This window comes from Parus major, chromosome 15 (assembly GCF_001522545.3).
Source record: "Parus major isolate Abel chromosome 15, Parus_major1.1, whole genome shotgun sequence".
In the NCBI taxonomy this organism is placed as follows: Eukaryota; Metazoa; Chordata; class Aves; order Passeriformes; family Paridae; genus Parus; species Parus major.
The window spans coordinates 7,676,703-7,701,644 of NC_031784.1; the positions used below are offsets into that span (position 1 = coordinate 7,676,703).

General features: G+C 42.4%; 2 protein-coding genes across 6 annotated transcripts in view; one reads left to right on the forward strand and one right to left on the reverse strand.

The window, feature by feature from the left end:
• Positions 1-9,516, reverse strand: part of LOC107211752 (septin-2) — a 34,805-nt gene extending 25,289 nt beyond the window's left edge. For 2 of the 5 annotated variants that reach the window (XM_015644172.2, XM_015644168.2), the window contains exons 1-5: positions 9,448-9,516; positions 4,611-4,662; positions 3,441-3,540; positions 1,942-2,028; positions 1,216-1,339 (exon numbers count right to left, since the gene is read on the reverse strand). In XM_015644172.2, coding sequence (XP_015499658.1) covers positions 1,216-1,339; positions 1,942-2,028; positions 3,441-3,540; positions 4,611-4,637 — 338 coding nt within the window. In that variant the 5' untranslated portion in view covers positions 4,638-4,662; positions 9,448-9,516. Of the gene's footprint in view, positions 1-1,215; positions 1,340-1,941; positions 2,029-3,440; positions 3,541-4,610; positions 4,663-5,429; positions 5,601-6,829; positions 7,134-9,214; positions 9,236-9,447 lie in introns of those variants that run through there. The other 3 variants (XM_015644171.3, XM_015644170.3, XM_033518128.1) reach the window with 3 other exon arrangements.
• An 8,853-nt stretch (positions 9,517-18,369) lies between these two features.
• CLDN5 (claudin 5) lies at positions 18,370-22,107 on the forward strand. Its single transcript, XM_015644463.3, has one exon. It carries the CDS (start codon positions 18,469-18,471, stop codon positions 19,117-19,119), a length of 651 nt encoding a protein of 216 aa, XP_015499949.1. The 5' UTR covers positions 18,370-18,468; the 3' UTR covers positions 19,120-22,107.
• The last annotated feature ends 2,835 nt before the right edge of the window (positions 22,108-24,942 follow it).

The window sequence follows — 24,942 nt, forward strand, 5'->3', positions numbered from 1 at the left end:
GGAAGCTCTAGTCAACAGTGCACAAAATAAGCAAGACCATGATGCAGCCCAAAAAGATATCTTTGTGTTGTTCCAAGAGTTCAACTTTTTTCAACTTACTAAAGTAGGAAAAGTGGAAGGAAAATAAAAATCTCACTAGAGCTTCACTTTCAGACTTTCATTTAGTGTATTACAGAACTTCACTGCCTTCATTCTTGCTGTGTGCTCCTACATCCACACCATAGAAAGAAGAGAAAAACTGTCTGATAATAAGAACACTGCAGATACATCTATCTGTCAATGAAAGATTGCAAAACATTCTATTAGCATTATATATGTTTATTTTATCTGCTACTTTCTCTTTCCTGGTCTTTAACTTATAGTGAAGTACTCAAGTCAACCTGCATTAGCTTTATGCTCCATTTCTCTGCACAGTGCTCCTTGTTTGCCTTGGGATTACCACCATCACCACAAATAAAGTTTCAACAAAATTAACAACTAAGTAAAATAAATATTGTTAGTACTTCTTAAAAGACAACCATGTGAAAATTCAAAGTTTTAATCCACTGAAACTAGAAGCATCCCAGGAAGGATATCTCATCTTCATTTGAAAAAATTCATCAGCTTTCCACAGTTAAAGAGAATTGCCTGAACGGGGTCATTTGGAAATTACATTGATGAACTTAGCAATTTGTTACAAATTGTCCCCTTCCTTTCTCACTGCTTTATAAATTTGCTTCTTTGTAATCATTATGCCAAAGAAATTACATGTATTTTCCACTGTATCTGCTGATAATTATTTCATCCATTAAAGATCATTGGTAATATTTAGACCAGAGAGAGCCAAGTGGTAACTTCATAAAATAACACCAGTTCCACCCAAATTGCTGGTAATGAATATAGAGGACAGGGAATGAAATTAATTGTCTCAAAAACATGGAAACTGGATGGACCAGAGACACAGAAAGTAAAAGACAAAAAGTTTCCCCTCACCAGAATTTTGTCCTATTGGAATGACCACAGAGACAGAAAGCTGACTGCAGTGCTCAGAGAAACTTTTTGAAGGACAGGCTGTTAATTTTGCAGCAGACCCATAGACACAGCCTACAAAACTTCTAAAAACATCAAAAGTGTTTAGAAAATTGAAACTGGAAGTTGAAGAAAGTACCAGACACACTAGAATAGTGTTTGTGTGAGACACACACTTTATTAACAAAGCAGTATTTACACACATACCAGTCCTGGCTGTTAATGGCATCTCCATATCCTGGTGTGTCAACTACAGTTAAACGCAGCTTCACCCCTCGCTCCTCTATCTCTACTGTAGAAGCTTCGATTTGAACTGTTCTCTCTATTTTCTCTAAAATAAAGGAATATTTGGATTGTTATTTGCCTATCAGTTCCTGCAGAGACCCCACAGGAGAGAGCAATAGAGGAGAAACTGCAAGCTCAAGTGTGTTGTAACCTGCATGACATAAACTATTTTATCAAAGTACGCAAAGCAGTAAGCAGATTTTAACACCACGTTTTTGTAAGTAAACAAGGAACAATGAACTAAAACATGGGTTTACTTATGACAATATGCAAAAATAAAATCATAATACTCAAAAGCACATTAGAGTCTTTGTCAAAATGTTATTTACACCTCCAACCAGGATTTAAAGCACTACAGACAAAAAGCAGTAAGAAGAAATGGCAATTAGAGCAAAACCACATTTAGGTATATTGATACCTAAAAGGTCTGGGAGGTGGTTTTTTTAATAGCAGCTGATAAAGAAACAAAAGCTGTCTTTGAAAGGAAATCTAAATAAGAAAATGACAGCTGGACAAAACATAATTTAGAAAATTTAAATACAGCATGACAAAGTGGCATAATGTGTGAAGAATGAAGCAATATTAATTGAAAGACCATGAAATTTTATAGGGTGGAATGTGCTGGAGGAACTGCAAAACCACATTTACCTGCAGCTCCAGGAATATAACGTTCTGGATAAAGATCAGTCAGGAACAGACTGTTAATTAAAGTGGATTTTCCTAAGCCAGACTCACCTACAAACAAAATAATTCAGGTTATTAAGCATATACACTTTTTACTCAAAGATTTTTAAAGCACCTTGTCTTCCTCCAAGTCCACATTATGGGGAAAAATAATTTGTTCATCAGGATCCACCCTAGCTTTTGATATAGAAACATCAAAGGTTCAGCTAAGCACTTTGAAAACACCGGAAAATAGCCTCCAGTGTTTTCATAAATGTTACGTGAAAATTGTAAGTTTGCTGTAACAGATGTCACAATAAATGCTGAAAGGTCACACAGCATTTGGACTATAGATCTAGAGATAGTTCAGTTACTTAAGGGAAATTACAGGTTTTTTCATTTAAACTTACAAAATCAGGAGCTGTAACTCTCCTGCTGAAAAATTCTGAGAGCTTGAAGGTTTTCCTAAGCTAGAAATTGAATCTGGAATACTGCTGAGAAGACAAATGAATAAAGCAATCCTAAAATAATAGTCAAGTTTGCACCCTTACAGTTAAGCCCATATAGGTTCTATGAAACTGAAAATGATAAAACAAATTATTCAAAATTCACCTGAGAAGTTTCATAATTCTGTAACTTCAAATGATAAAAACTTTGTCCCACATCTAAGTAACAAAGTTAAACATGTACATTTAACTACTAAATCTGAGTTTCAAAAAATCACTTATTTCCTAACTCAAGGAATCAAAGGAGTCAATATTTAGACCAACTGGCCATATTATTTTAGATGCTATTAACCTGATCTTAGAGATGAAGAAGTTATCTGTATTTCTCATCACAAACTACACGACGCAAGAACTCTACAATTATCACAAATAACCTATATATCTCACAAACACTGCTGAATACTGTCACCAAGTAATCCCAAATGGTACTACAGAATACATTTTCATTTTTCACTAAGTGCTACAAAAGGGTGACAGTACTGTGGACTCCCTTTGCACATACACAATTCAACACATCACTTGGGAGAGCTTTGTGCTTAAAGCACTCTCCATCAGAGTCTCAGAGGTGCTCATTGACAGAAAAGGCAAATTACAGGTTTATCTCTGACACCAGAGTGAGTCAGTACAGAAGAGCACAAAATACAACAGCAGCATCACCATTTCAACAGCAAGATACTCGTGTGCATTCCTGTCTTCAATGGGGAAACAAGAGCAAAAGAAAGATTAAACAACTACCCCTGTCATCTGATGATGAATCAGGAATGCAGAAGTGTCCTTTCTTCCACTCATCATCTTTAATCACTATAAATACTCCCTCCTACTAAACATGACAAAATAGTAACAGATGTAATTAGAAAGTGTATAGAGGTTCAAAGCTTTTTCTACTGTGTAACAGTCAATTGCTAAGTAGGAAGATGCATACATCTATGTGAAAGAAATGTTGTGTAACAGTCAAGAATACTTAAGGAACTCACTTACCAACCACCATGAGTGTGAATTCAAAGCCCTTCTTCACAGATTTCCTGTGAACCTGGTTGGGCAGATTAGCAAATCCCACATAGCCTGCCGAGTCGGAAAACTGACAAGAAAACAAAGGTTGAATAAAAATGAGATCCCTTTTCCCCTAAAAAACTGGAAAAGAGTTTACTTGATTCTACACAATAAAATGCAGGGGTATATAAAGCACAAGGAAGAATAGAGAATGGAACATTTTTTACTGCAATAGCAACCTTGAAAAGGCTCATTTACCAAGTGGGCTGATATAAATAGAAGTCAAGATAGGTGCCTTGAGCTACACAAAAAAAAAATAAATCTCCCCTTGAATAAAAGTCTGCAAGCTTGCAAAAACACACTCTTATGAATCTTAAGAACTAATACAGCTCAAAATAAAAAATTCTGTTCAAATTTGGTGTCTGCTGCTACCATCCTCTATAAAAATAATGCATATGCTCACAGGTAAAAAACAAGAACATTGTACTAAGGGGGGGATTACTGAGATAAAATCACACAGAGATGTATCTTTTGCTTGTTAAGTTGTTCACCTATCTTCACAATCTTTAACTTCTAACACAAAAGCAGGAAAAGAAACATGCCTGAAAAACTTATCAAAGAGATTTGGGCTATAAACAGGGCAGTCTGCTCCACCATCTGTTACCCATTGACTGAAAACCTAGCAGGAGCCTAAATAAGAACTGCAGCCACCTGATATAGGGACCTATGGACTACCTGGAACCAAATGTCTTCTTCACTGATGAGTTTATGATGAAAACAGCTTTTTTACAATGCCATACACTTCCAGGTGTAGAGGGATACAAGGGAAATCAAAAGGTAATTATTTATTTGCTAAGAATCCTTTTAAAGCCCATCCAGGTGGGCAAAAACACTAGAAATGAATGTTTGTCATACACAATTTCCTCAGGTGAAGATACCATTTTAACTTTGTAAGCAGTGACTGAATGTCAGGTGAATACCAGAAAGTCTATCGCTAGGATGACATACAACCTCTGTTTCTACTAAGCAGTTCCTTTTAAGAAACACATCTGAAGCAATAGGTTCATTCACAATTTTATCACTTCAGTAAAACTACAAATGTTTTCAGAAGTTGAACAGATTCTAGACAAAATTTTGGCTATGCAGTCATCTCTTTACCTTTACTTTTTCACCTGACTGAGACATGTTTCTTCACTTCAAGTTTCGGACACTGGAAGAAAAAAAGCCATAGTGCATGTTAGCTGACTTGAAGATTACATTAATTTTGAACTGATGAATTGCATGGAACAATTACATTTTATTCTACCAGAATGAATGTCACATACTTAAGGACTACTAGAACAAACAAGCCATAATCATAATGTCTTCCTTCTGAAATAAATCACAGGAGTACTTAATTTAAATACTTACAAATTTCAAAACAGAAATATTCCTTTAAAATGCAAAATATTAAAATTTAGTATCATAACAAACTTTCACCCATCCTGTCTTTACAGAAGGAGAGCTCACAGATAGGCAAATGTAATGCAAAGGTTGTCCAAACATTACATTTGGGAATTACTACCACATCCAAAAATTCTCATGAGAACAGGACACCTACATGATTCCCAGGTAAGGGTCAGAACATAACATTATTTTCAGTGACTACAAAGTGCTGTTGCTGAATAGGACACTACACTTGGCTAACCCATGCAGGACACAAAAAATCATGCCAGTGTGAAGGACTATCAAAAGAGATTTGTTCTTTAGTTCCAGACACCCAGAACAGCTGGACTTTGGCAAGCCCTTATCTCTTTACTCAAGGATGTTAGCTGTGCTATAGATTAGTTATCAGGGCAATAGCAAGGCCCTTTCATTTAGAGCAGAGCCCCAGAGTAGGGACAGGAAACGCAGAAGCGGCAGGAGCACTTCACAGCTTGCTTTGTTGACAATGCAGCTCTTGGCCTGGGAAAGCAGGGAAGTGACCTATGCAGGCACCTGTGTGTTCAGACTTTCCTGTTGGGTAGCAGGAATCATTTTAGCAGGATACAGTGCAGTTTCTGACACTGGCAGTTTGACAGTCAAATCCTGGCTGAGATACACCAAGCTCTGGACTGAAGGAAACATAGAAATTAGCGTAATTGCCACTTGGAATTTTAAAGAAAACCGATCTTCAGCTCCCATGATATTTCCATTACCTTGCAGCAGGCATCTAAAATCCTGGCAGCTGTGCAGGTACCAGCTACCCTATAAGCAAGGAAAGTTGTTTTTTTCCTCCTCCAACTACTTTTCCCCCATACCCAGCTTATTTGCTTACTGATGAAAGCCCAATGCATCCACTGCCTGGAAAATAGGGAGGTCCTGATTCTAATCATCTTCTGTCATCCTCTAATTGTGTATTCCTCAAAACATCCCTTAAGAATGTTTTTGAAAACCAGAGCTTATTTTCCTTTGACCAGTATGCTAGAGGTTCATTCCAGCCTCCAGCCAACCATTGTCACAGATCCTTAAAGACACTGACAGAAGTAACTCATTGCTCTGTTGACATCTTGTTTCTAAGTTTGGAAACCTCTGCTGTCACCTTATCAATAAAATGTTACATAGTTCAAGAAATTTAGAAAAGCTCATAGTTACTGAGCACCAAGGTAGATATACCTGACCCATTTCTCACAGTAATGCCAGAGAAGTCACCCAGGCCCATAGATAAAGGAGAGACGGGAGAATGATTCAGGTCTCAGTATGTATGGCAAATTCCCTACTTCTATTTTGAAATGACAGTATAGTCACAGCCATTGTAGCATTACTCAAGTTACTTGATTAAAAAGCAGAAGAGTCAAAATTATTGTCAACTGATTATGACACATTTAGCTTCAAAATTAGTCTGTCATCTCATAAAGAATATTTTTACATAAAGTAATGTTCCACAAATACAGCTTACAAAACCTGTCTCCTACAAGGCAAACCACATCACCTTGTGTCTTACTCTGACTGAAAAGTTGCTGTAGCCAACAGCAGCCCAGCTGCTCTGATCACACCATGACTGCAGCTCACACTTCCAGTTAGTAATTTCCCAATGTCTTTTGTTAGAACAGAAATGTGCTAGATACAAGTTACCTCAACAACAACAAAAAACCCCACAGAAACACCTGCTGTTCTTCAACACTTAAGGTGCCAGGGTTCATTTGGGAGCTCAGTTGCTCAGCCTTGACATTTTGCAATTCCTAATACTGCCCTCATGAGGTTTTCTCGAAAATCATTCCACCAAACAACTTCCCCGGATGACCATGTGCTGCCTTCCCAAAGCTCTACCATACAGTACAAATCAAAACCTCAGAATTAACAAAATGTTAAATCTTCCTACAGCACCACACAATCACAGCACTCTCAGCACTACTCACAAGTGAGAGCTTGGCGCTGGACCAGTCCCCGTTGTGCATCAGTGACCACAGAAAGCCACAGCTCTGTCTGCACACAGCTGATTGAAACATCAAAACAATGTGAAGTCTCTGACAACACTCTGGGTAGCTCCCACACCTGGAAATTTTAACATCTAAATTCTCATCAATTGTCCAGAAGAAAATGTAATAAAAACCCCACAACTAAGGCAAATCAGAGCAAGAGCTGTATCTGTTCTGTTTTCTTTAGATTTTCAAAGTACTCTTTCAATCAGTATGAGATAAGCAAAACAGCACATACAAAACAGTTCAAGGAGAAAGGCATAGATAAGATACATTTGCAACAACTTGCAAAAAGCAGTGAAAATTTATCTGTAAATAATGCTGTGCCTTACTTAGCAGGCCGAGCAGAAAAAAAGGGAACAACACACTACAGCATAGGAATGTCCAAATCTTGTTTTTGAACAGTGCATAACATAAAGTTTGATTTTGGATTCAAACAAATTTCTATCCTGAACAATATGATGTTGGCAATGTAAAGGAGCAAAGTGCCACCAAGTTCAGCTGCAGCTGGAACGTGCCATCACTCCATCCTCTGCTTAGAGCAGTATGCTGGTAAGAGAGAAAGAGAGGGGAAGGAAAATGGGTCATTTCCTTTGTTCCTGTCAGGATGCAAGAAATAAACTGTGAGGAACAGGCAGACTGGGAGCTTCTTAATAGGAACCAGCACAAAGAAAGCACTACCAAACATGTACAAAGAGTGTGTCCATATAAGGACATCAAACAACATTTTCAAATAATCACTTCAGAGTGACCTCACAACCATCTCGAAAAGCAGAACAGCCCTCCTGATTTCTCAAATGAGGCTTCTTTCTTTCCATTGGAGACTATATAACTCAGATACATTTTTGACAGTATTTAATAGCCACAGACAGATTTAAACAGGTTTCCCAGTGCTGGAAATGGTCTCAACAATATCGGCATTCTGAAGTCACTTTCCAGACTTAAAGTAGACAGAAACATCAATATATGTCAGTAAAACAGCAGTATTTGTTATTTCTTACTAAAAGAACTACAAAAACCAAGGAAGAAATGTCTAATACTGAGTCACATCAATAATAAAAGAAAAAAATGCATGATTCTGTGACTCACTGAGCTCAAACAAGTGTGTCTAGCACAGCCTGTTCTGTGTGAAATGCTTTATTCCTGGCATGTCATCACTTCCACTGTGGGAAACCCCCTCCCCTCACTCCCTCTAGATCAAAAAGCCCAGGTGATTTCATTTTTCTTCATTAGAAATAGATATTATCAATTGAAGGAATGCTCCTTTGCACACTAACAATTCTGCTTTATTCAGGAAAATGACTGTATCACTTCCACCAAGCATGGAATTTAAAAAAAATGCAAGAACCCAGCTGTGACTTTTACAAACAGACCACGCTACGTGTGAGCCAGTGGTCTGGCTTGGAACTGATGTTCAGAGCTCCTAAATTCTACAGATTTCTGGTATTGTATTTGAACCAAGGAAATTTACAGTGATTACTGCTGGGAATGCATCGAAATTTGGAACATGCCTGTGACTCAACAGCACACATATGCACAGTAAAAGGAACAAAGACAAACAAGAGTTCAACAACCTGTATAAGCACTATTCTTAAAAGGTCAAGAAAAAGCAACACACAAACCTAAAGCTCTAATCCTAAACGTTTTATTTAAAGTTCCATTTCAACGCTAACATATGACTAAACAACTTCATTTTGTACTCTTTTTTCCAATTAATACAGTCACTTGGAACGCACAAAGGAGGCAATGATACTGTTCTTGTAGAAGATCAGTTTTAGGGATGGTGTTGTTTCTCTGCAAGCAGCTTTTGACAGTATTTTGGCCGAGTTACTGAGTCAAAAAGCACTGTTAAACTGACCTATAATTGTGAAAAACAGGTGGGTTCTTTTTAATTAAAAGGATAAACACATAAGCCATGATCATTCATCAGGAAATAGGCAGCTCTGCCTCTCACCCACAGAGCTCAAGTATAATAGTGTATGTACTGCCAACGCACAGCAAACTGGTAAGTTTGTATTTAAATAACTTCTAGAGTCATGCTTAAGACTCAGGATACCATGACGTCTCTGACCTACACGTGAACAATTAAAGACCAAAAAAAGTAAAGCACGGCTCCGGCCTGTTGCCAAAGCAGGTACAGGTCGCTCTGTGCATCCTCCCGCCGCATCCCCGGCTCCCGGCAGCCGCAATCCCACGGTGGGTGCTGCAATTCTAAAAGCATTCGAGGAATGCCTAGTGGAGACAGCACTTCCTGCTCCATCCTCTCCTCGCATCTCCGACTACCCCAGCACCGCGGCCTCGTCCGCATCTCAAATTAATCCTTGCCTTGCTTTAGAAACAAATCAAGGTGTGCGCGAAACGGCCCGACTGCGGCGTCCCGGGGTTCTTGCCCCAGGTGCACTTCTCCCGTCCCCACACACCGGCCGCGCAAACCTCTCCGCAACCGGCGGCGGGAGGCAGGGCCGAGGCCGTGCCCTGCACAGGAGAGCCTCTGGAGCGCTGTGGGGGCGAAGGCGCCGCCGCCACCGCGGGGAACGCGGCCCCTTCCCGGCGCTCACCTGAGGCCGCGGCCGCTCCCGCCGCCAGGCCGCGATCCGCCGCTCCGCCCCAAAGCCCTCCCGCATCCCACCAGCCACCGCGGCAGAGCGCCCGCCTACCCCGCGCCACTCTATGGTCCGGGCCCTGCCGGAGCCAGCAGCGAGGCGGCTCCGGGAGCAGCGAGAGGAGGGCAAGAGCGTCCCCCCCCCCGCCCCGCCGGGCGCGGCCATGGCGGCCCGCGGGGCAGGGCTGCTGCCAAACCATGTTCCGAAGTGCCACATCTTCACGGAATGGTTTAGTTACTGTTTTCTACCCAAACATCCTTGAGTTTTGTGATTGCTCCACTTACAGCGAGTTTTAGCCATACTGCTCAGTGAAAAACTTGGCTGGTGTGATAAGTGTGAAAATCGAGCTTAAACTTAGTGCTGTTTGGCTGTAATGCAGTATGTAACACGAGCCTGGTTGGTTTGGAGATGTTCATTCACACATGAAGCAAATTCCTCTCCCGAATATTGTACAAAAACCCCAAGGTACTTGTTTTACCTACGCTGTTCCCTCCTCACACAGCTTTCCCTCTGGTTCTGTGAGAGCCTTGGTTGCTGTCACCGCTGAAGGGCGAAGTTCTCGCCTGCAAGTTCTCTGAGGCATCAGGGACTCCAGCAGGCAAACCTGGAGTGTAAATACAGTTAGATTACAGAAACAGATCCCTTTCTCATAGGGAAAGTGTTATATAGCCCAAACTCTAAATGCAACACTGTCAAAACTAAAACACATTAGCACAAGTACCGGAAAGGCTTTTTTCCAACCTTCCAGCTGCAAGAACCGTGTTCAGGAGAGTTCCTGGACCTACATCCACACATTTTGAAAGGGCAGCTTGTATGTGTGACCTATTGTCAGCAGCAAATCTTTTGGCTTAAAATATTGAATACCAAGAAACATTTCTGTTATGTCTGTATTCCCATCCATCAAGCAAGCAGGTTTGCAGCTCACAACAGGAAAATGTGGAAGTGAAACAAATGCTGCTGAAGGCAGACTGGCATTATTTGCAATTCACATTGTGTTCATATTATCAACTGAGCATTGATGGGATCTGAATAAGAACAAGATAAAAGCCAGTGAAAGAACAAGCAAGTTCCATTTCCTAGGACAAAATGTAATATTATAACTCAAAGTTCTGATACACACTTCCTTCCTGGAGGAGTTAAAAGATGGCATTTCAGTCTTCCTTAGAAAAAATGTTTTATTTTAAATTAGCCCATGGATTTCCATATAGGTGTTCTGTACTGTCACCAGAGGAACAACTGTGGCAGTTTTTCTGTTACTAAATTAGAACACTGTGATGGACACAAGATTTTGCACAGATGAACTGCTATTACAAAGAACTGCTTAGTATTTGAAGAAATGATAAGAAATTGGCATAGACAATGCCAAACTACAGACTGTCATCAACACAGAGATAGGTGGAAGTTAGTGCTTTCCCATGACTGCCACTCCTTTCCTTTGGCAGGATTTAGTGCAAAGGGTGAAAGAGTTTCCAGAAATTTCAAATCCTTCACTACTGAGGCATACTCATACTGAGGCAATTTTCCCAAGTCAGGGCTGAATCAGATCGCTGACCAATTGTCACACAAAGTGTTCAGGGAAGCCAGTCCTTCCAAAGAAGTCCCATTAGGCTAGAAAGTGATGTAAGGAAGGGCACTTGGGGTAAGAGCAGAGGTCAGTCCTAGTCCGTGCCTTGCCTCCGCAGTGCCCAGGAGCAGATGCTTAGGAAAAGATAAAAGTAACACGGTGCCTGTGTATCCTCCCAGCTTCCGGCAAGCTGGAGCTCAGCAGCTTCCTGAGCCAGAAGTTTTATCTTGATAGTTCTCTCTTCCATGAATTTTTCTTCTTGCTTTTTGAACCCATCCCAACTTCTGGCATTAAAGAGCATCCTGTGACAATGAGTGTTGCAGTGCATAACTCACTTGATGAAAATGTACTTTTGAAACCTGTTATGAGACTTGTTATGAAACTGCAGTTCACAGCAGTGCCAGGCAGCAGAACTGGAACTGTTTGGGGTGTGTGACTGAGAAATGCTGCACTGCAGACAGCAAATGCAGCCACTCTGCCAACACATGCTGCATGTTTGTTACTTCTCACACCAATATTAGCAGAGGTGCAAACAGAAGAAGTGCTTCTGCTGAAGAACACTGCTGAAGTACTTTAGAATTGTTCATGCTGTGAACAGCAATCTGACTGTGAATCACTCATTCCCAGAATTAATATTTTTGACAGAAGTTTGTTTTGTTTTTCCTTTGGAAGTTCCAATGCTTTTTCTTAAAGTTCCTGATATATCAGGGTTTACGTTATCAAAAGCACAGAAGTCCTTCCTTGAATTCAAATCTCAGCTTCGTGTAGAGGCACATCTTAGTAAGTGAGAAATACCTCATACATTTACCAAAAGACATTATGTGTCTTTTGTTCCAGTTCTTACCAGAGAAAATGGTGATACTGATTATAAAGAAATAAATACAACATAAACTGAAACCTAAATTGAGTTTTAATAGATAAACGTACTCCACATTCCTTGGCATTGCTTTCCTTAAGATATGCTTCTTAAAACTGTCTTTTTTTGTCTTTTTGTCTTTTTTTTTTTTGTTAAGTTGTGAGATCCCTTTTAACTCAATTTTCTTTCAGTGCAATCTTTTCCTCACATAGATAAATGTTTGGGTTTGAGCCTAAAATTCTGTGTGGTTGCTGTAATGGCTGCACTATAAGAGCAATTCATGGAGATATTGACTCACTTGTGTAAGACACTGAGCATCTTGAATTCTCCCAATCCTCTCTGGAGATAAAATTGCCCAAGGGCTGATTAAACAACTTAATCATATACATAAATCCTTTTCATTTCCTTAAGATTTCAGTTTGTGTTTGATTCAAAGTGTTTTGAACATATATGAAGCTGTGTATGCTTTGCCAAGTTACAGTACATGGCTCCAGGTCCAAACCTTTTAGAAATAAATCTGCTGCACACTGTGGGTGACATACTCTTTTAAAAGATTACCAGAGAAAAAACTACTTTGAATGTAGCTAGTGGGAATGTCAGATGAAGTAATTTAGAATTCCCTGGGTAAATTTGTAAGACTTGTGTGGGTGTGGTGAAAGACAGAAATTTAATGGTGAAGTTCCCATTGATTTGATACTCTTTTGTGCAGGGCTTTATCTATGGAATCACCAGTGGGGAGAACTGTTCTAACATCAAAATTTCCTCATTTTTTCAGACATGCTGCACCAGGAATCAGAGATGTCAGGTCCATGGAAAGCTGGTCTCACTGATGAGAGACCTGCAGATCAGAGCTGGAGCCTGGGCAGGGTATGAACAGGAAGCCACTATCTGTGTATGCACCATGATTTACTGACACAAGCTACTTTACAAGAAAATCTGCAGCAGATAATTATTTACCCTTGCTGCAAAAAACGCCCAAGCCTCATTTTCAGTGACAAACTACAGGAAATTAAGATTATATTTGATTTATAGTAGTCTCAGAGGAACAGAAGTGTTTCTTTTGCATTTACAAGTGCATACAAGCCCTCCTTTTCGAGATGTACTTATGACAATGAAGAACCAGTAAGAAAACCCTACAAACATTCTCTGGTATAAGAGACATTTTGCATCTTTTCACCAATAACAGCCTCCTTTCCTCTCACTAGAAGCAAAGTTACCTCTTACAAATGAAATCAGGATTGACCAAAGAGACATGTTATTTCCAAAAGCAAAGCTTGTCTGAGACATGTAGGGGCTGCACTGCCGAGAAGAGATGTCCCAAACCTCCCACATCTTCTCAGTAATGCACGTTTCTTGAGACATGAGATAAATGTAGTATATTTCCCATCACTAACCCTGAATAGTTTTCAGTAACTTCATGGTGATGTCTTTACTAATTACTTTCAACATCTGCAATATCTATTTGAAACAATGGCATTTGTCCTTGCTGACGCTACTCTTTACAATCTGACGTCTCATATGATTTCCCAAGAATGACATGGGAAAGATATCTACCAGGATCCTGGTACACCACAATCTGTGGAAGGAGGCTAACTCTGGAAGAGGACAATTAAACTATAGTTGTCCTGAAGGAAATGTGATGTAGAATGGACCATTAGGCATGAAACAATGTGTATTTCCTATAGCTTCCCCCTCATCCTGCCTATCCAAGCTTTAATATGTTATGTTCTCCAGATACATCCATAGCATTAAAGAGTATTTGAACTGGCATGGCTTAAGCATATATTCAGTGTGATCTTCTGATGAGTGGGATGATCAAACTCATCTACATGACATTCTAAATTTTGGGAAAGGGCCTTCATTGCCCATATTAACTTCCTTGGAACACTATTAACATGGGGTTATGGCTGTCCAGTGACACCACAGTGTTGTCTGCAAAGCTAAATCCAGAAACAAGGTGCTGAAGGGTTGGGTGCACAGCAGCTCACCAGTGCAGCCCATCAGGTCCTGACTGTGGCGACTGGAAATGTTCTCAACAGGGTGTGCTTTAATAGAGACATGAAGATCCATTCCAACACTGGGAAGTTTCAAGTACTGCTCCAGAAGTTTGTGTGCAAAGAAATTCAAGAGGGGGGATGATGGTTTACCACTATTGTTTTCCTCATTCAGTGTGGAACGCATCTGTAACACTGTCTCAGCATTACCATCCTGTGTAGTCCTGGCTGCACCCAAGCAGAAGGTGTGTATAAAGAGCAGAGACTGATACAGGGCTGGGCCACTGTGTCTGGAAAGGGACCTACAGCAGCAAATATATAAAGTCTGGAAGCACATTTATATCTTCTTTCAGTATTTTTCCACCTACATATATCCATTTCCTTCCCTTCTTTTACCTAAGTCTAGTCACATCACCACTAAGAGGGAACATCCATTTCTCAATCCTGAGGGGCAGCAGAAACACTTGTACTAAAAAAAGTGTTGGATTCTATATCATTAGCACCAGTAACTGAGAACACTACTTGTTCTTGCAAAATTCTGTTCTGGTTTTTGCTCAAAAGATGATCTAAGAGAAGAAGTGACAATTTAGTGTTAACCACTTCAGCTTGTTTCCAAAATAAATGATGGTGAAATAAATCCTATGGTGAAATTGAGTAATTTCATTTCGTAGTAACCTGCTCATTTGACAAGAACTCACTTCCTATGTGCCAGTCTTCTGATGTGTCACACTGAGGACACAAGAGTCCAATCCTAGTATGGAATCTTTTCTGTTGGGAAAATAATTGCATTTTAAAGGAAAATTCAGAAAGAAGTAATCTTCACTGAGAAACCTCAGGCTTTCTAAATAAAGAACAGCCTTTGCCTAACCCCTCTGTGTTTGTAAATCTCCCTGCCTTTATTTCAGCACTAATTAGAATACAAAATATGGCACAAAATCTATCTCTAATAGGATTCCTAATTCTTCACCTTTGCTTATGTCTGATCCAAAAGTTATGGTAAGCTGTCTCAAGATCATTGGGCTTTTAATTAATCTTTTGACTCATACTCCATCTTATTCACACAAACAATATGAGGTTTGTGCATAAGATTGATCCCAAATGTAATTTTCCCCTCTGTCTCCCAGATGCATAATATTTTAGGGATTAGAAAGATCAGAAGCACTTAGGTAAGGGACTCTCCACATATTATAAACCAAGTGCTCTGCACACTACATTTCACATCCCCAAAGGTGAATCTACCCAAACATTGCTGGTGGGAGGCCTTGGGGCTGAGCAAAGTCCTGGCAAGGCTGGAGGGCTGGGCACAGCAGGTCTGTGCCATGGAACAGGGTACATACAGCAGGACAAGCAATGCTGGTGAGAGCCTGGACCCCCCATTAGCAGCCTCCCAGTAGCTGTGCCTGGTGTTTGTCCTGATTGTCAGGAAAGGAGCAAAAACACAATCACCTCTAATCCCAGAGCCCCTCTTGCTATAGTATGGCTCCTGTGCAATTGTTCTCAGCTTAAATACCACTTCCGCCCATTTTCACAGGCTGCAAAGCCCCCCTATGTATCCCCTTAGAATAATTTAATTAATTCATAGCTGAAGCAGAAATAGATGTAATGACAGGAATGGTCATTTGTTACAGAGCTACTTTGCTCTAAGAACATTGTGCCTTTGAGTTTAAAGGAATCCAGACTTTTCCAGCAAGGGTTTAACTTACAAGGACGGATTTTCTTTACTTAACACCCCAAATAAAACATCATGCTGATTTGAATTTCCTTTTTTAGAAAGTAGAACTTTTTCATTTCTGGGAGTTTAATTTCCAGTGTTTTGACTTTAACACCATTAGAAACCACAATGTGCTGAAGCTGATGTTATCCTCAGACCCCCCATCTGAGTCAGTCAATGTAGCAGTAAATCAAGTAAGAAAACCTGTGAGCACCTTCCACCAGTGGTCTCATTAAAAGTAGTCTGTGTAACAAACTTTTAAGATCAGGGAATAGTTTAATTAAAAATGGAGGTTGTTGCCAGTAACCAGGATAAAAGCTAATATCTGGGGTAGTGAAAAAAAACCAGACAAAAGTGAAATACCAGGAATGGAAACGCCTCTAAGCAGAAAGGTTCAGTTGCCCTGTGATTATTAAGCATGTATTTCCCAAGAGAAATAATTGCCTTGGATTAAGTGATTTGTAGGAATCTGTTGCTGGGTTACAGGTACCAAGAGAAGGTGGGGTGAGGGTTGCAGAGGTAAAACAAGCCATGGGCTGGTTTCCCATCTCAGCCCAAAGACCCAGGCAGCTGTACCGACCCCATGAGTGCCTCCCAGCCGGCACAGGAGCACACACAAGCCATGTATCAGAGGAAACTCGGAGTTCCGTGCTCCCGGGCAAGTGGCAAGGGTGGGGCTTTCCTGTGCTTATGGGCTAAGATAACTGGCATTTCTCCCCCCTTTCTTAATTGTTCTTCTGTGCTGTTTTCTATATAATCATTATTATCATCATAAATACAGACGTTATTCAGTTTCAGCCTGTATTCTGGGTTTTTTCCTGTTCACCTCTGAGATATCTGTGTCTCTGTGGACGGTTTTTTTGCACATTCTCCTCTCCCTCACACCAGGGACTCTTCTGAGTGATTGTAAGCAGCCCCAGTTTGACAAACTGCACAGCCCCAATCACACATTCCTTGTGGACTTGCACGCTGGAATTTGCAGTTTTGAATAATTGAAGTAAACTGTGTGTATTTTATATACAACTGGAAGAGAAGATAAATCCTCTGAACTCTGTTTACCAGGCAGTCTTTGTTAGGAAGACATTTTCCATGCTAGAATTGTTTACAGCTCCTCAGGCACAGATAACCAAAAGGCTGCAGTCATCATGTGTCAGCATGTCCAACTCCATGATGTTCCACAAGCTCCTGATGTTCTCATATTTCTTTTTTTGGGTGTCTTGTGGCTAAAATTCATCTTCTGGTTGTTAAAAAAAGGAAGTGAAAGGCCATATTTAGTGTGCTGTGACCTTGTTGTCATCCTCCTATTACTACACTGGGGTCCTCTGCTGAAATCACCTGTCAGGATGTGCGCATTGCTTCTTGTTACCTCAGCAGTTACATCCTCAGCTGTCAATCCATGGAATTCCTTTAACTTTTGCTTATTCTTTATTCTACTGCTTCTGCTCCACATGTGCACTTTTCCATTCATGCTGCATTCATATCAGTCTTAAGATTTGGATCACAAACCTCTGCATGCCACAATATGTGCTGCGTTTTATTGCACAACAGAGAAAAACGCTTGTATAGGGGCAGGAAACATGTTCTTTTCAACTCTGCGATCTCCTCAACACTGGAAGGACACTTTGGGCAACCTGAAACTAAATCTAGTCAAACCAATTCAGAAGTCACTGTGAATGTAACTTTCAGTTTTGTCTAAAACATTAAACCTATTGCAATCAAATCAGGCCTTTCTCAGGACACCCAGTGCAAAGCCACTGGGGCACAGCTCCTTGTGAGTGCTGTGAGGCAGCTGCTGAGGTCTGTTCTCTTTCTCCAGCTGCTGTAACTGCAGCATCCACACCACAGACACTCCCTGCATCTGCCAGCATTGGGGGGCTGAGACTTGCTGCTGGCTGCAGGGGCTGAACCAAGGCTACTTTGCAAGAACAATCCAGGACATCAATGGTCAATGAAGAGACTGTAGCAATTACGGTGCTACAGTAATTGTAAGTACGGTGGTTTTGACATGGGGATTTAACTTCTTAATATACCATAAAGATTCAAAATGTACTTGAACAATTAAAACAGTAAAGTCACGTTTGGAATCTTTGTGAAAGCGTGTTTAAATTGTATGCCTTGCTCTTGGCTCCAGGATCACAGCAAACAGAGTTTCATGCCTGGTGTAAGCTAAGGGCAGTTATTCTTCCTGGACCAATCTAAGAATCTGTCTACTGGTACTGACAGGTGACACGCAGATCCCATATCCAAGGCTCTTCTATTTTCTAGGTGGTTCCGTAGCATTTGATGCTGGTTTTTTAACATTTGCCTGACACAGTGTACAGGAGAGAGCTGTGCCTGTCCATCAGTGTTTAGTCTCCTGAAAAATGATCAATTAGACTCTGATAACCAGGACTTCCACATTGCTGGGTGCCCGTATTGGCAAGATCTCTCCGAAGGTCTGGCTGCAGACTTTATCAGTAAATAGGAAATACACAGATAACAGCACTAAAAGGAATTCGAGCAGCCGAAATCCGAGACGAGATGCCTCCCGCCCCACGCTTAACTGGGAAAGGGCAGCGTCCCTGCCTGCGAGCTCGTCCCGGAGCAGGGAGCTGGGGAGAGCAGAGCGAAGGGACCCCCCGAGCAGGAGGGAGGGTCGGACACCGGGCCCCGGCCCGCGGCGGGCGGTGCTGCTGCCCGGCAGGGCCGGGCCAGGCCGGACGGGGGCGGAGGGCGGGCGCCCCGCGGCTCCTCATATAGCACTGCCCGCGGCCGCGGCGCTCAGAGCCGGCTCGGCAGCCGCCCGGGGCAGCGGAGCGCACCCGCCACGCCTTCCTTCCTGCGGAGCCCGTGGGATAGCGGTGGCAGCAGCATGACTTCTGCGGCGGTGGAAATTCTGGGGCTGGGACTGGGCATCCTGGGCTGGGTGGGGGTGATCCTGGCCTGCGGGTTGCCCATGTGGCAGGTGTCGGCCTTCATCGACGTGAACATCGTGGTGGCGCAGACCATCTGGGAAGGGCTGTGGATGAACTGCGTGGTGCAGAGCACGGGGCAGATGCAGTGCAAGGTGTACGACTCCATCCTGGCGCTGCCGCCCGAGGTGCAGGCGGGCCGGGCGCTCACAGTCATCGTGGCACTGCTGGGGCTGGTGGCGCTGATGGTGACCGTGGTGGGCGCGCAGTGCACCAACTGCATCCGGCCCGGCAAGATGAAATCCCGCATCGTGATCGCCGGCGGGGCCATCTACATCCTCTGCGGGGTCCTGGTCCTCATCCCGCTCTGCTGGTTCGCCAACATCGTCATCAGCGACTTCTACGACCCCACCGTGCCGTCGTCCAAGAAGCGGGAGATGGGGGCCGCGCTCTACATCGGCTGGGCGGCCACGGCCCTGCTGCTCTTCGGGGGCTGCCTCATCTGCTGCTGCTCCTGCTCCCAGCGCGACGACACCTCCTTCCCCGTCAAGTACTCGGCGCCGCGGCGGCCCACGTCCAACGGCGAGTACGACAAGAAGAATTACGTCTGAGCGGAGCCGGTCCGCTCCGCCCCGCGGGGCACGGACAGACGGCTGCGGGCCGGGAGCGTCTGCGGGGAGCTCCAGCGCTCCCCTGCCTGGAGGCTTTTCTTAACGGGGACCCCTGTGAAGCGGCGGCCCTAGGCAGGGCAGCGCCCCGCTGCCCTCCAGCCCGGCTCCCCGGCGGGTCCGGCCGCTCCGCTGCGGGCAGCGCCGCGCTCGGCGCCGCCGGCTCCCGGTACTGACCGACCGCGCTGCCGGCCGAGCAAAGCCCTCCGCGGCCGTCCAGAACAGGCGAACCAGCGTCTCCGCGGCCGGGGGCGGCCGGGGGAACCGAGGAGCCCGGGCGAGTCACGGTGGAGTTTACCGGGACGCCCCGTCCGAGCTTCGCCGCCGCCGCCTGCCCCCCCGGCTCCTGCCGCAGGCCCCGGCCCTTTCCCGGCGTTACCGTGACACTTGTGAGTACTTTACCGCCCGCTGTCGCCGCCGGTGCTTCGGGGCATCTCCTGGCTGCTGGGACCGGCCGTCGGTGCGCACCGTAGCCGAGGAGCAGCTTCCCATCTTCGCCATCTCTCCCAAAAGGCTGCATCTGGCGGTTCCTGCTCGGACTGATAAGGGGGGGGTTGATCTATATGGGCAATTAAAACAGGGATCCTGTCCAAAGCATGACACTAACCTTGGTTAACTTAATCCCACAAGCAGTAACTGTTTGGAAAAAGTTACTTCAGTTGTTCCAGTCCCTCGGTGAAGTGTATTGGTCTGTGTGTATTTGAAACCTTGAAAGAGATTTCAGGTAGTTATTATCCTTTAGTGGAGTACAAATCAGATAACGCTAGGTTGTCGAGGTTCTTCATCTCTTCTTCAGCTTACGCTCTGTTTTTACTTGAATATGAACTCAGTGCCAGAATTACTCGAGGACTAGATTAAGAAATCTAGGAGATCACAGTATGTCCTGGCTCCAGCGGGGCCTCTCCTCTCATCTGCACTAAAGGAGACTGGAAACATAAAAATTGCCCCAGATACTGATGGTTGAGGGGGGAATAATGTCTTTGTGGCCTTCTTGCCAAGCTCTGCTTGCTGCCAGTTTTGAAATGTGTGTTCAGTTGGACATGTGCTTGGTTGGCTCTCCACCATGGTTTTGTTAACACATGCTTTCCTTCATTTACCAAATCAAGCAAAAAATTGCTAGAAGAATTTTACCAAAAATATCTTGATGGAGACTTTATGCCAGGTGATCAGTTGTGAAGTCATGACTCCCACAGCTCTCAGCTCCTCTGCATTGCTCTGGTAACACACTGCAGAGTGGAAGGAAGATGGTTTGGGCAACATAACTCTAATTTTCCTGAGGTCAACACCTCCTGAACTTCACCACAGCCTGAAATAGTAGCTTACACTTTTTCATTTTACACTGCAGAGACAAACTTTGTTAAGGGAGGGGCTTAAGGGGATGGTGTAATACTCCTCCAATCTAATTACTTGTAAATCCACACAGGATTATGCTACGGACTGTGGGGCAGCATCTGCATTGCCATAAAGAGATTTCTGCCAAGAGTTAGGGAGGGAATGTGCTGTTTATACTCCTCAGACAACAACGCTATGACTGCATAAGTCCTCACAATCACATAGCAGTACAGCGCACACCTGACCTGAGCATTAATCCTTACAGCTTTCTGATAACACCAAACTTAGGGACAAACCATAACTGTGGGTCTGACATTTATATTGACTCTGTTCTTGCCTTGCTTAGCAAACTTTAAACCCTGGAGGTATCAGCAATTCATAAACTGGAATAGGAGCCTAAAGCCTTGGCCCTGCAAATTTTGATGTTTAATATCGAGCACATGATTTGCCCTTTTGAAGATAACTGCTTTTGTTTTTTAAACACATAAATAGCAGGGTCTGAGCTCATCAGAGAATACAAAAGCAGAGCAATATGTCTACAACTACTTTTGTTCTATAAAGAGGTGCAGCTCTAATACTGTCTCCATTTAAATAAAAGCTGTAATATTGTTTTTATGATGTGATATGTAGTTTTGGTACAAGAGTGAAATATTCTGTGTTTCATCATTGCAACTTTTTTAAAACAGTGTAACTTTGTAAACTGTAAATGTATTTGCATATATTTTGCAAGAAATCTACCAAAGTTGTCTTGTTATATGGTTTGGTGCCTTTATTTGTTTCATGACTATTTTAAATTGTAACATCCAGCTGTATTTGTCACTCACCCTCACTCAGCTCTCTGGTGTCTAGCAAAGAGTCCACAGATACTAGCCCAAATCCTGGACCTTACTCTCTTATGTCTCAAGTTAAAGAACTAAACCCCACTGACAAAAACATCTGCATGTCTCTGAACAGTAGAGCCCTCAGAAGTGCTGCAGAATCTGGGGTCTGAACAAAAGATGAAATCTTTCCGGACAATACATCACTAGCATTTCAAATCAAAACTGGTGTATCTGGGAGAGGGAGGGAAATCCATGCCTTAGAAGGGAATTTTAACAAGCCAAATTTCTTGTATCAAGGCAGGGCTGGATCTTCTTATAACCAAAATCTGAAAAAATTACACAGAAAGACCTCTTGGAAGAAGCCTGTGCTAACCTGAATGTGCTACTAAACACAGCATCATCCTACCAAAACCATAACTTGTGGTTGAGATCAGTGGGGCAGCACCAAACAATACTTGCAGGAAATGGGGCCCATTTTTAAAAATAATTTTATATTTAATCTATCCTTCAGTATCCTTAGTTGTCGCTTTGCTTTAAAAGATAACCTGAGAGAATGCCGTTTACTCATGTCACTGGCTTCAGGGTTAAAGTCTAAGCTGGTTTTTGCTATGATTTGTTTTCTAAGAACAAAGATCTAGTCCTGAACTTAAAACCTTGGAAGTGCTCAGGATCAGGCCTGAACTTCATCCCAATGAAAAGATAAATCTATAGCACTTGTTTACTATTTTTATTTTGTATTTATGATTTCGCATAAAAATAAAAACATGTAAACCAATCACTGAACAGGGTCAATGTGTTTTGTGAAAGCCACTGGACTGTTTGGGCTCAGGAAGGTGGGGTGTGATATTGGTGCCCAGAGGGAAATTACCTGGGCTATTTTTGGGGAGCACAGCTGGGTCACCTCTGGGAAAAAGGAAGAACTGCTCCCGAGCAGAACAGAGCAGGCAGCATCTCAGCTCTCCACTGAAGCCTCAGACAAAAGAGAGCAAGTAGCAGCAGTTGGTCTTGTGATGTGAGCACATTAGGAAGTGGAGAGTGAGTCCCAGCTATTTTGGGAACAGCTCTAAGCATGAAGCTTTTAAAGCTTTCAATTTCTACACGTTTAAACTAAAAGGAAAAAAATCCTGCTCCTTGGATCAGCCCCAACCTGACCTGATACCCTAATTCTTTCTGCCAACCATTTCTTTTTTTTTTTCAAAAGTGCATTCAAGCTGGGGAAAAACATTTTCAAAGATGCAGCACAACAGAACCTAAAAAAAAAACCTCTGAAACCAATAAAGACTGGTAAATTATACATACTAATTGCTAGTGGAGAAATTTGCCCGTTATGTGACTGCCAGGGAGAACATTCAATATTTCACAGATTTTATTTTTGCAAGATTTTCAAGCTTTGTTCTAACAAACTGTTGCTTTAAAAATGAAGAAAAAACATCTTCAAAGCCTTCATTTTGCAGCATACTTGCCAGCTCGGTTGAGATTAACAAAAGCTCCTTGCCACCCTCCCATTGCTATGCACATGCTGAGCTGGAAAAAGGGTGTCTGTCGGCTTGGCCTTTGTCCTGCTAAACGAACCATTTCATAGTTATGAATTTGAAAGTAACCTGCAGTTCATACCCTGCAAATCTGGTTAGATCCTGTCTGTGCAAAGAAGGGAAGTGCACCAGGCAGAGGGAAAAGGAAGCTCAATCAGTCACGTTTGCTGCAGGATGTTTAAGGAAATATTTCCTTTTCCTGTACAAAGATGTTTGTTGGGCATCTGCTCTTTGAAACATACAAAACATTTTATTCTTGAAGTGAGAAAGCAGTGTAACTTCAGATTTTTATTTAAAATCTATTCTCTGATGAAATATGCAAGGAATTTGTTCTTTTTCCTTGACCAACTTTCAAACCCCAAATGCAGGTCTCCTCCAACTCATCCATGTATCTGTAATGCTAAAAGAAAGTCCTGCCTGTCAGGAGCCATATGCCATATGTAAGTGGCATATTCATGCATATGTTGAACAATATATTAATGCAGTACTCAGCATCAGATGGTACCCACAATGCATCTCTTTTTGTGTGTGCACTGAAGAAGAAAATCATTAATTAAATACACGTGTTTGAGGATTTGCTTTTATAAGTCTGCTTGGTAAGATATAACAAATATTCCTGCTGTGTTAGATTAATTGGGTGAGGGCAGGTGAATTCTCTTTTCAGGTCAAATACTGCATTTGTTTTACTTTTAGCCTGATTGTGATAAGACAAATCATTCCAAAAGCAAAGCCTCAAGAGGTTCTTATATTTATATTTCAGACATGATTAACTTCTATCATTTTTATTTTGATCAGACCTTTATTTGTGTCTGTGTGACTTCTCCAGACTGTTCCTTGCTGACTCTGCAGCAATAAGCCCTCTGTCTAGAAACCTTCTTCTATCTACTATAACCCTCTGTTAGAAAGAGAATTTCAACCACAGCATCACTGATAAAACATCCCACAGCAACAGTGAAGGCTTTACATTTTCATGGATACACAAGACTTGCTTCACCTTTTTCTTTAACACAGACTGAGACATCATGAATTAATGTATCACTGTCCTTTGTAGCATTTGGGGATTTTTTTTACAACACTGAGCTTCCCCCTCCTTCCAAAACTCACCAGTGGATTCAACCCAAAATCGGACAGAGAAAGGTAAGGAGTAGTAGGACTGAGCATGGAAACACAAGCACTGTGCTGAAGGCATCTGCCCAGGGCTCATGCCAGTCTTCTCATCATGCTTGAGCCCAGCTGCACCCTGGCCACTCATCTGCTGCCCTGAGGAAGAAGCCTCTCTGAAACTGGCACCTATGGTTTGGGTTGCTGGTAGCCATACCCAAATAAACTCAGGGGGATCAAATCACACAAACTTTACCACATAAAATGTGAAAATACTCATCAGCATCAGAGACTGTTTTAAAAGTGATACAGGAAAATGAATATATGAATGAGACTGGATGTCAGCCATCCTGACAAGAATTAACTAGTGCATTAACTGAACTACTGGCTCTAGCTTTTTGATTTGAGAACAATAGAATCATAGAGCATGGGGTACTGTACATACAGCACTGATTAAAGCAAAAGAATAATGAGCCTTGAGACTACTATCCAGCTGTTTTGGTTTCAAACTACAAAAGGAAAAAAATGGGGAAACACACCTCACTCCACAAGCCACAGCCTTTTCAACAAGGCACACAAATCTCATTATATTAAATAATGGAGAGTAAATTACAAGACCACCTCCAATACCTGGTACAGAAGAACTTTGACCATCTCAAAAACCAGGCAGAAAATAAAATAAGTTGTATCTTTTACTCTGATCCCCCTTAGACCATCTTGAATGGCAAAAACCACACATATTGACTAAAGCCCTGGCAGCAGGGCTGGTATTTATTCATAGCAGGCACAAGGTGTTCCTGAAGCCCAGGTGATATTTCAACCACACATTACTCCTTCTTTTGAAAAAAATAGCCTTAGTTCAGTCATGATGAAGTGCTTCAGTGCTATTATGTACAGCAATAGCAGTGGATCCATTTCTTACTGCACCTCAGCTCCAAATCGAGGGATGTTCCCTTCTGGTGGATCCTCCAGCCTGCACC

What these genes read in the sequence shown, in the direction of transcription:
- CLDN5 (XM_015644463.3), top strand. Translation starts at nt 18,469, where the DNA reads ATGACTTCTGCGGCGGTGGAAATTCTGGGGCTGGGACTGGGCATCCTG.